Genomic DNA, 12,344 nt, shown 5'->3' with positions numbered 1-12,344 from the left:
GGATGAAGGGATTAAAAGTACCATTAGCAAATTTGCAGATGATACAAAGTTGGGTGATAGTGTGAGCTGTGAGGAAGATGCTATGAGGTTGCAGGGTGACTTGGACAGGTTGTGTGAGTGGGCCTACACCTTCACCTATTGTCTATTACTCAAAATTTGCAAATGACCTTGTGGCAAATGTATTAGTACAAAATAACAGAAAATTAATTAACAATGTTTTTCAAAATGTATCTAAGACTAATGACGTATGTCGCTTCAATACACAGATATGACCAAACATTTAAAAGTTAGAAGCAAGATTATTTTGGAAGATAAAGGTTTATAACGTGCTGGTGGAATGAAAATTTACACTATGGTTAGGCATGTGCAAATCACCACTGATGCTGAAAATCTGAAATCTTGTTCTCGTGAAAGGAGATCGACTAATATATCAATTCTATTTCTCTCCACCGATGGGCCTTGACTGACTGAGGTCTTCAAAACAATTTCTGTCTGTGTATTTAAGTTACATTAATAATCAGCAGTAAACACAAAAAAAGGATGCGCTTGTGTTGGAAAGGTACAGATGCGGGATAGAGAAGTCATAGTATACAAAATGGTAAACAGTGCTGAAAGGTAAATTCACATTTTCGCTCAGTGAACATAATAATTAGTAAATAGGTGTAGCCCCCATGTCCCTTTAAGCCTATCCAAAATAATTATTTTGCCTAGGATCAAAGCAGGAATAGTTCATGTGTAAAATGAATTTGTCACAAAGAAGTGTCCACAGAGAAAAAAGTAGATGAATAAAAATGATTTTAATAGGTACAGGTAGAAATTCTTTTAAATAATGCTAACATTCAGAATAACCAGGCATGGTAGAAAATCCAAAAATCTTGCTTGTTTCAAACAGATTTGATTGCTGCTGCTGCTCCAAAGATCATTTCTCAAGATAGAAACCCCAGACAGTAGAAAATGCAAAAGAAAATGGTATTCAAGGATTGATTAAAATGAGAGTGAACATATTTTAAACTCTAAACTTTTCCAGGAATTAGTTACCAATTGTTTGGCAAATTAACCTTTCAATTTATAGAGCTGGACAGTAATTAGTGATCTCTACCAACACTACATTACATTCAGGGTACTTGAAATATGGAACTCTGCAAAAACATTGTTCTGACTTGATCAATTGAAAGCATCAGAACAAAGATTGAAAGATTCTGACGAAAAGGCAGAGGTGAAAGGCAACAAGATGGAGATGACCTGACTAAATGGCAGAACATCTTGAGGAGCCAGATGGTTTATTCTGAAGTGCTGCAATGGTTTCATAATTTTTGACAGACTAAGAATGTTATCACACCTAAAGGAAAGGCTAAATGGTGCTGTACAGCACAATAAGAAACAAGTTCAATGTGGTAATTTTCACACATAGTTTATCATGAAAGTTGAGTCAGGTTTTCAATTATTCTTTTCAATAAATTAACTTATACTCTTTGAATAATCCATGATTGATTAATATTATAATGATCTAATAGATGCATCATAAATGTTAATCCTTCAGTAGGAGCATGGATTCACTATTTAGAGCAACTTTGCCCTTCCACACTTCCTGACACTTGTCATAGGTTCAAAATGGGAAAGTGATCAATGATATTTAACAAATTAAAAATTTTAAAGACTACAGACCTTCCCATAAGATCCCATGAGGTACCAGGAAGCAAATGACTAATCATGTGTACTTTAACATTGTTAATTTAAAAACAAGAACAATTTAACTAATACTTTAAATCTGTTAAGTCAATATCAATGCAAAATACATAAATGTTGAGAAGTATCAATAGTCTGCAGTTTTAATAAATAATAAACAGTTGTTCCTTTTACTCTGGAAAGGATATTTTGTCTGATAACATCCTTAGACTGGTGGAAATGTAACTATTTCCCACCCCAATCACACTGATGAGAACATCAGTTTACTGATGAATTGTAGGTGTGCTGAGCTATTAACGCAATGTAAAAGAGCTAGGTCAAGTATGACTAACGCTTTCATTTTGGGAAGACATTGAGTCGAGAGCTGGAACGGCAACTTGCTAACCATATGAGCTAGTTAGTTAATGCATTCATTTATTTAAAAAAATGTATTGTTTGTTTTATCTCTACATAGTAGGCTTACCACAACATAAACATGACAAAGTTGTAAGAATGAGAAAAGGCCATTTAACCAGTCATGCTAATAACAAGTGAAGGGCATGTATGATTACATCACAGATCATATATTCCCTGTCTTGACCATCCTATTTTATTTTGAATTCCTACCTTACAGAACAACAAAGTTAACAGTCTCTTCATTTTATGGTAAATATTTCAAATGTCAATAAAAGGATGAAAATTTATACTGACAGAAAGTCAGGTTACAAATGTGGAAATAAAGCTAAACAGAAAAGTATTCTCAATCATTTCTGAATAAATTATCATTAGGAGAACATGAAACAATCAAATTATTCCATTGATCATTTTATATTACAATTGTGGCATAAAATATATGGGTAAAATAAACAAATTTAGTACAAATATTAGCTCAAAAGTTTTAAAAACTGAAAGTGAACAGAAGTTTACAAGTAACTGAAGATGTTGGGTTAAATTGTGCGGCATATGATTTGTGCATAAGCCATTGGTTGTACTTTCTACCTTGCTGTAGCTGGTTGAACATGTCCAGGGTATGGTCGCCGTGCGCTTGTTGCCTGTCTCTGTCTAGCTAGGAAGGACTGTCCTGAACCAGTGCTTGCAAGTCTTTCTTCTGCTGCTTTCTTGTGAAGTGCCATACCCTATTAGCAAAAACATAACAAAAAACTGTAAATGAAAAACAGAAAATGCTGGAAATAGTCAGCGTGTCATGCAGCATCTTTGGAAAGAGAAAGAGTTAATGTTTCTGAGTAACTGACAGGGCTCAGATTGTTCAGTGACAAAAACTTCAACCTGAAAAGTTAACTCTCTTTTCGAAAATTGAGGATGGAAGTGTGAAATGGAATGCAATGTAAGGCAGGCAATGTAAATTTAAGGGAAAATTAGATAAATATTTGAGAATGTGAGCAAATGAAATGCATTGGCTTTTGAGGAGCACAAAAGGGCTGCAGCTTTCTGCTTTTTCACTTTTATGCTCCCTCTATCTCCCAAGATGAGATTTCATCATTCAATACATATTTTTTCCATTGTCTATTGTCAAAACATGTTCCACTTTGGTATTCTTACCATGTTATACCATGCACTGACAATTAGCTTCTCTTCATGATCTCTCTGAATCTTTGTCTTCTCATATTCTTTCTAAAAGCAAAATGTTTTGAAAGAAAATATCATTTAGTCCAAATGCACATATTTGACTCATTCTAAATGGCAAAATACTTGATTTAAAGCATAGATAAGTCACAGGCAAAGGTAAATGAGGTATCAAGTGAAAGAATTCTGTATACAATCTGCTAGACCATTGAAAACATTCATTTTCTAACTGAATACAATGTTAGAAGCATATTTAGTGAAAGGGAGGAAAGAAAGATAGAACTATTTATTTAGGTATGCCTCAAATTTATGAATTGTTCTTCAAGTACAACATATATACAAAAATGTAGATACCATTCTGCAAACAAGGTAATACAAACAATAGTAGACAAAGATGAACAAAACAAATGATCAAATCGTGTTCTCTGCCCCCTTCTTTACTGCATTCTCAACCTCCTTTATTTCTCAGCCCCCTTCTTTATTCCTTGTACACCCACGACTGTACAGCCATGTACAAATCTAATTCAGTTTTAAATTTGCAGACAACACCACCATTGTGGGCCAGATATCAAATAATGATGAGGACCAATAATAACTGGTGTAATCCTGGAAATATTAAGACGCTTTCTCGTTCCTGCTCGCCGGACCTGGAACATCTAACTATCTCATGCCGACCATTCTACCTGCCCCGGGAGTTCAGCACGGTGATCATCACAGCCGTCTATATCCCACCGCATGCGGACACCGACGTGGCACTGTCCACCCTACACGATGTGTTGTGTCAACACCAAAACAAGAACCCTGATGCGGCTGTGCTGGTGGCTGGAGACTTCAATAGGGGAAATCTCAAAAAGGTCATGCCCAACTTCTACCAACACATCACGTGTGTCACCAGGAGGGAAAGAACTTTGGACCACTGTTACACGCCATTCAGGAAAGGCTACAAGGCCGTTTCTCTCCCTCCTTTTGGGAAATCTGACCACGCTGCCATTTTCCTGCTGCCGGAGTACAAACAACGGATAGTACGGGAAGCGACAGTGACGAGGGACGTAAAGCGGTGGGCTGACCATTCAGAGGCCATGCTGCAGGATGCACTGAGCGAAGTCGACTGGAACATGTTCCAAGCAAGTTCCAGAGACGTAAATGAGTTTGCGGAAGCGGTTACGGACTTCATTGCCACAATAGCCGATATCATCATCCCCACGGTAAGGGTCAGTATCTTCCCCAACCAAAAACCCTGGGTGGACAAGTCTATTTGCGTGGCCTTGAATGCTCGCACCGCTGCTTACAACTCCGGTCTGGCATCCGGCAACATGGACGACTACAAGGGAGAGTCCTACCGACTGCGAAGGGCAGTGAAGGATGCAAAAAGGAGGTACCGGGACAAGATGGAGTCACAGATGGAGCAGCAGGACACCAGGCGCCTTTGGCAGGGGCTACGGACTATAACTAGCTACAGGTCCAGCACCCCCTCAACCGGAAGTGCCGGCTCCTCCTTAGCTGATGACCTGAACTCTTTTTATGCACGGTTTGAGACGGGTAACACCACCAGCTCGCCGTCTAAAAACAGCACTGAAGGGGCGCTGGCTAGCGAGGCTGGAGGGGGATCCACCGCCGGGGATGTGCACACATTCTCGGTGTCCGAGCATGAGGTGAGGTGGGCTCTGACGCGTGTGAACACGAGGAAAGCTGGAGGCCCAGATGGTATATCTGGGCGAGTACTAAAGTCTTGTGCTACTCAGCTTGCTCCAGTGCTCACCACAATATTCAACCTCTCCTTGGCAAAGTCCGTGGTCCCTACATGCTTCAAAAGATCCATCATTGTACCGGTGCCAAAGAATGCCTCTCCAGCGTGTTTAAATGACTACCGACCGGTGGCCCTCACCTCGGTTGTCATGAAATGCTTTGAGAGGCTAGTCAAGAAGCACATCTGCGCCCTCCTTCCTCGCAACATGGACCCACTACAGTTCGCATACCGTCCGAACAGGTCCACGGATGATGCGTTCTCCCAGGTTCTACACACCGCTCTCCTCTCATCTGGACAGCCAGGGGGGCTATGTGAGGATGCTGTTCATTGACTTTAGTTCAGCATTCAACACAATAGTCCCCAGCAGACTGGTTGAGAAGCTGCTGGAACTGGGGCTTAGCACCCCTCTGTGTGCCTGGGTCCTGGACTTTCTCACTGCCAGGCCCCAAGTGGTCAGGATGGGGGAACACACATCTAGCTCTCTCACCCTGAACATAGGATCCCCCCAGGGCTGCGTCCTTAGCCCCCTACTGTACTCCCTGTACACACATGACTGTGGGGCCTGGTTCAGCTCAAACTCCATCATCAAGTTTGCTGATGACACTGTGGTGGTGGGCCGGATCTCCAACAACGATGAGAAGGCCTACCGGGAGGAGGTGGCTGATCTGGCACTCTGGTGTCAGGACAATAGCCTCCTCTTGAATGTCACTAAAACAAAGGAGCTGATTGTGGACTTCAGAAGGGCTAAACATCCAAGGACGTACACGCCATTGGAGATAAATGGGTCTATTGTGGATAGGGTGAGCAGTTTTAAATACTTGCGAGTCCGCATCGCAGAGGATCTGACATGGGCAACGCACATTGCCGCACTGGTGGGTAAGGCTAAGCAGCGCCTTTACCACCTTAGACAACTGAGGAAATTCAGAGTGTCTCTGAGGATCCTTCATTGCTTCTACTCTGGGGCTGTAGAGAGCATCCTGTCCGGCAACATTACAGTCTGGTTTGGGAACAGCTCTGCCCAGGACAGTATGGCCCTGCAGAGTAGTGCGTTCGGCAGAACGCACCATGGGAACTACACTCGTCCCCCTGCAGGACCTATACATCAGGAGGTGCAGATCCAGAGCAAGCAAGATCATGAGGGACCCCTGCCACCCCAGTAACGGACTTTTCCAGATGCTACGATCAGGCAAACGCCTCCGCTGTCACGCTGTGAAAACGGAGAGGATGAGACGGAGCTTCTTCCCACAGGCCATCAGGACTGTCAACTTTTATAACCCAGAGACTAAATTTTTGTCGACACTAATAGTAACTTATTAACTTTATTTATATGCTGTAACTAATTCTTTTTGTGCACAACCCGCAGGCATTGCCACTTTCATTTCACTGCACATCGTGTATGTGTATGTGACAAATAAATTTGACTTGACTTGAATTTGACTTGGAGTGTAGGAAGGAGATCAAGAACCTTGTGACCTGATGTCGAGACAACAACCTTTCTCTCAATGTCAGCAAGACAAAGGAGATAGTGATCGACTTCAGGAAGCGAAGTTGTACACATGCTCCAGTTTCCATTGAGTGCCGAAGTAGAGACTGTTGAATACTTCAAATTCCTAAGAGTCAGAGTCAATATCACCAACAACTTCTCCTGGATCACCCATTTTGAAGCAACAATCAAGAAAGCGCACCAACCCTTCTCCTTCCTTAGAAGGCTTAGGAAGTTCGTCATGTCCCGACAACTCTCACCAATTTCTACAGATGCACCAAAAGAGGTATTTAATCAGGATGCATCACAGCTTGGTTTGGGAACAGCTCCATCCAAGACTGCAAGAAATCAGAGAATTGTGGACGCAGCCCGGGCCATCACACAAACAAATCTCCCTCCATTTATACCTCATGCTGCCTCAGCAAGGCCAGCGGCATAATCAAGGACGTCGCACTCTTGCCACTCCCTCTTCTCCCCTCTCCCATCAGGCAAAAAGGTTTAGAAGTGTGAAAACACACTCCGCCAGATTCAGGGACGGTTTCTTCCCACCTGTTATCAGGCAACTGAATCATCCTACTACAACTAGAGAGCAGTACTGAACTACGATCTACCTCTTTGGTGACCCTTGGACTATCCTTTATCGGACTTTGCTGGCTTTACCTTGCCACTAAACGTTATTCCCTTAACATGTATCTATACACTGTAAATGGCTCGATTGTAATCATGTCTTGTTTTTCTGTTTACTGGATAGCACGCAACAAATGCTTTTCACAGTACCTCGGTACACGAGACAATAAACTAAACTGAAACTGATCAACTAATTTGCTTTTGGTAGTGTTTGTAGAATTTCTGAACAGAAGTCAAGTCAAATTAAGATTGAGTTTTTACATATGCACAAGTACAGCGAGGTACAAGTACAATGAAAAACTTCCTTGCAACAGCATCTCAGTAACAGACTCAGGCAACATGCAAAAAAACACAAATTGTAATAAATTACATTACTTCTACAAAACAGTGAAAAGATAAAATAATCTGCAAAGCGAACAGCACAATTGTGGAACAAATACATAATTAGAAAGCAAGTCCATGGAAGTGCAGGAGGTGGTCTGCAATGCACTGTTGCTGGATAAAAAAATGGAAATACATTTACTCTTCAGTTAATTTATATCATTTAGGAGAAAGTAAAGTCTCATACCGATAAGGAATGTAACATTCTTTCCTTTTCTTGCAGCTGATTTTTCAAAGACTGAACTTCCGGGGCTGCTCCTTGGTTCTGTTTAGGGTCCAACGTTCTGATAACCTAAAAAAGAGAATAATTTTATTAAAACACTTCCTGTTTCCTGGCTACATTAGTTCAGCGAAAGGATTTCATTTCAATGGTAAAAGAAGTGCCTTACTCTAGCAGAACAAGGCTAACCACAGAGGGAGCATAAGTTAACGAGGCATATGACTATGCAAGCCAATATGTGATAATACAGTTTGTGCCAAAACCTTGCATGGTCACTTGCCAGTTCCTTCCGCTTATCTCATTGACCAGTGTCACAATTTTCCCTCCACTTGATACTGTTCTCGCTCAAAGCCTTTTAATCCTTCTGTCACTCAATCACATTTTCTTCTGCAAGTGACCAAAGGGTTCAGGCAAGTCAATGATGACTTGCTCTGTTCTGATTTTAAGATTGAGAAACTAAGTCTGCAGCATCAATATAACTGAAGCCTGGTTATGTATTTTACAGCCGTACAATCTTATTTTATAATCCCATCAAAACAAACCATCAGAGAACAATCAAAACTACATTAACAATCCTCTTAAATGAACAAATATTATTTTTTAGGATTGCATATTAAAATACAACTTCAAGTAAATTTAGAAATATTGAACTTACACTCTTTGCTTTTTCTAGGTACTTTTTATATCTGTCCTCCATTTGTTTCATATCTTCATCCTTCTTTCTTAGGGCTTCCTGAAGCTCTTCAATCTTTTGAGCTGTACACAGCAGGGGAACATAAATGATTAACGGAATAAATTGATTAAGTCATTGCAAAATTACAACATTGTAAAACTAAATTACTCATCAACGTCTAGAGTAGGCAGGAAATCATATCTAGCTTGCCAGTGCTGAAAGAGTACAGAGGCAACTTTAAGCTTAGTATGGCATACGAGAGATGGATGATGCGACAAAATGCCTAACGTTTGTCTTGTGGAAGATAGTGCTTTAATAACGTTAATATGGTCATTTTTTTTGAGCAGCTTTATTTACATCTTTTAAAACTTACAGCTGTTATTGTATTTTGGTTCCAAGTCATCAATATATGCTCGTTTCTTCTGAAGCTCCGTATGAGCTTCATGTAGCTTCTCCCTGAAACAGCCAACATATTAATTCAATACTCACATTACACCACACCAAAGGTGTTGAAAAATAGACTTTTTAAATATAGAAATACACTGTGAATAGGTTTGACAATTTATTTGAAAATGAAGCAACTGCTAAGGGCTTGTACACCAGAAAAAAACACATCTTGCACAAGTGAAAATGTTACCAACAGCTAAATGTTAATGTGCTTTTCATTATTTTGGTGTAGATTTTCTTCTTCCTTGACACTGACCTTCCAGTGTCCATCTAGTCTATATTACAAGAATATTGCAATATCCAACTTGCAATTTCCCAAGTTTTCAGTCACATTGTTCCAAGTAATGTCAGGTAATGTTCATTCACTGACGGGAGGTACAAACTGAATGATTCTATTTTAAACGGTATAAACCTGAATTTACAGACGGCTATTTTATCACTCTATGTCACTGTCACTGCACTGAGTAGCTCCTTCAGTGACAGACGCCTTCACCCCAAGTGTGTGAAGGAGAGATATAGAAGGTCCTTCCTTCCCGCTGCTGTGAGACTGCACAACCAGCACTGCTCCTAGCAGACGAGTCAACAGTAACAGTTAATTGATGTTCCAACTCATGCAGCTGCATGGGAAACTGCTGTAAGAAGGTAAGTAGTGGTGGAGATGGAAGAGCAAATAAGTGTGTTGCAAAGGCATTGCTCATTTCAAATTGTTGAAATGAGAGGGGAAAAGTAAACATGCTTGCTTCTGGAGCTTTCTTGAAGCTGACAAAAAATGGCAAGGATGATCCTTTGATTGCAGAGGCTGGTGGGGTAGAAGGAGAGGACCAGAGGACTATCCTTGTCTTTACTTTTATTTATAATGAATGATCTCTTGCTATCCACTTTGCTGCTGTAACACTGTAAATTTCCCCGGTGTGGGACAAATAAAGGAATATATTATTATTAAAAGTTTAACGTTTAAAGCATAATGCTCAAATTGAACAACAGCCCTTCCTTGCATCTTTAAACACCATTACTGCTACCAAAACAACCTTCAATGCGCAATGATCCAACACTCTTCTGCAGGGGTGACATACGCATGTGAAAGTGCTTCCCAGGCATTCCAAATACCCACTGAGCCTCACTTTCCACTTCCCTGGTTCCATTTCAACCCATATCCATTATCAATGCCATATTGCTGACATCTGTTACAATAGATTCTACTTCTACTTGCCAGGTGTATGCACTGCAGGCATCCAGAATCTACATTCATTTTCTTCTCAACCCCTTCAGTTCACCAAGTGCAGGCCATTCTTCGCCGTTACCATTATCTCTACTATAAATTCTCATCTCCTAGACCTCATCTATCCCAAAACCTCTCATATTTAAACAAATAAAGGTTTAATCATACCTAACTATTAAAAAAATGAATATAACTTTAGTTAGAATATGCATATTCATATTGTTAGGAAATTATGGATTTAATTCCCATTTGGAATATGTAGGATACAAATGTCTCACCATCTATATAATCAAAAACATATTTTCTCATCCACTCAGTATTTTATGGCGGGAAACCACTTCCCAGCAAAACGCTTTTGAAATTTGTCATCCAATTTACCTCAAATAACTGAAAAACCGGTGGGATAATATTTCATCATTATAGCATATTTGGTTGAAACAGTGCATTCTGAGAAATTAGGTGTAATATAAATACTCAGACTATACAATAGTTACAAAACAAATCAATTCAGATTATAGCTCTGGGAGAAAATATCTAGCCCATACTACCGCGAGAAGCTGAAGACGTCAAATAAAGCTATTAAAGTGCACAAAAAATCCAATAAATTAAATGTAAGCAAATAAGATTTATTTAATAAGGTGCTCAATTATTGGACATTTGTATTTTATCTGCACTGTTTCCATCTTCTCACAATCATTCTTTGGATGTATTAAATGAGTCCAATTTGAATATTTCCACTTTAATTCATTTAAATGAGGTTTGGGGTTAAACCTTTGTAAAAAATGTGTAAAAACAAAACAGATGTTGATCATCCGAATGTGAAACATTTAAAGAAATCTGAATGTACTGGAGAAACCATTAAAATAAGCAAGCTTTCCAGCATGTACTATAATAATTAAACTACAGCACAATGTCAATTTCTTGGAGTGCCAATTTACATTATATGTAAAACGTCAAGCAAAAAAGTATTTCCCACTCCTTCTTCCTCCCCCATCTCTTCAGTACGACTCCTCCTTTCCCCACCACCTTCCCTCCTCCTCTTCCTACACAATGCATTCAATCCTATCCACTCCTCCACTTTCATTTTTCACCGTCCTTTCCACATCCCACTGCTCTTCTTTCTTTAATGGACAGACACTAAAATTTCTTACATTTAATGGGTGCAAATCTTTAAAATTCTCTATCAAAGAATCAAAATGTCTTATTTTTGCCTGAACATTAAAAATTAATCATTTACATAATTTACAATTTGGAAAATACAGGTATTCGAATTTCTCAAAATTTCAGTTTTCAGTTTTATTTGCAACGCATACCAATTTCTTTCCTCCCTTTTCCTTTGTTGCATACTTTTTTTTACATTTTCAGGATCTGGACATTATTGGCAAGGACAGCATTTGTTCAGCTAGTTTTGGAGCTTCACTGCTGCAGCTGGGGTACTTTGTGTGATCTGAGAAACTTTCCAGTGTTCCCAGCCAGTTCCCATGTTTGAGCTACACAACAACCTACTCTGGCTCCCAGATGTCCTGCCAAGGGTAGAGTAAACTGTCATGAGAGACAGTATTGACAAATCAAGACTTTGTACATGACATAAAAAAGATTTACAAAAAATGTTTCCACACTCCATAGAGAGGACAGTATGTCCACAATAAAATACCTAGAGTCATAGAGTGGTACAGTGAGGAAACAGGCCCTAGGGCCCAACTTGCCCACATAAGCCAACATGTCCCAGCTACACTAGTCGCACCTGCCTGCACTTGGTCCATATCCTTCCAAACCTGTCCTATCCATGTACCTGTCTCATTGTTTCTTAAACGTTGGAATAGTCCCAGCCTCAACTACCTCATCTGGCAGCTTGTTCCATACACCCACCACCCTTTGTGTGAAAAAGTTACCCCCCAGATTCCTATTAAATCTTTTCCCCTTCACCTTGAACCTATGTCCTCTGGTTCTCAATTCCCCTACTCAGGGAAAGAGACTCTGTGTATCTACCCAATCTATTCCTTTCATCATTTTGTACACCTCTATAAGATCAAGACCTATTCAACATTTTTTTTTTTTTTTAAGTACTTACAAATGTTCTTCCAGTTTCTTTTTCAGAAGAATTGACTGAAAAATATATATAAATATAAATGATAAAAAGGAAATACTAAGTTCCAAATGCAACACAGTGAACAAAGTATTTAAATACAATCTTAATTAGTGCAACTGCATAATTACTGCAATTTCAATATTTCAATTTGATATTAGTAAATGCTGGCAGTTAGCAAGGTAAGATGTTATTTAAAAGAAGGCATACTT

The 12,344-nt window shown here is 39.6% G+C and overlaps 1 protein-coding gene across 5 annotated transcripts in view; it reads right to left on the bottom strand.

Annotated features, from left to right (window-relative positions):
- The window catches only part of hook3 (hook microtubule-tethering protein 3), a 62,576-nt gene that overhangs the window by 3,055 nt on the left and 47,177 nt on the right, over positions 1–12,344 (bottom strand). For 2 of the 5 annotated variants that reach the window (XM_078404172.1, XM_078404190.1), the window contains 6 exons: positions 12,118–12,152; positions 8,754–8,836; positions 8,363–8,463; positions 7,675–7,779; positions 3,226–3,297; positions 2,665–2,801 (listed from right to left, as the gene is read on the bottom strand). In XM_078404172.1, coding sequence (XP_078260298.1) covers positions 2,665–2,801; positions 3,226–3,297; positions 7,675–7,779; positions 8,363–8,463; positions 8,754–8,836; positions 12,118–12,152 — 533 coding nt within the window. Of the gene's footprint in view, positions 1–778; positions 2,802–3,225; positions 3,298–7,674; positions 7,780–8,362; positions 8,464–8,753; positions 8,837–12,117; positions 12,153–12,344 lie in introns of those variants that run through there. The other 3 variants (XM_078404182.1, XM_078404200.1, XR_013547563.1) reach the window with 2 other exon arrangements.

The sequence above is a fragment of the Rhinoraja longicauda genome, chromosome 1 (genome assembly GCF_053455715.1).
Source record: "Rhinoraja longicauda isolate Sanriku21f chromosome 1, sRhiLon1.1, whole genome shotgun sequence".
NCBI classification, from domain to species: Eukaryota; Metazoa; Chordata; class Chondrichthyes; order Rajiformes; family Arhynchobatidae; genus Rhinoraja; species Rhinoraja longicauda.
This window is presented reverse-complemented; position numbering and strand designations above follow the sequence as displayed.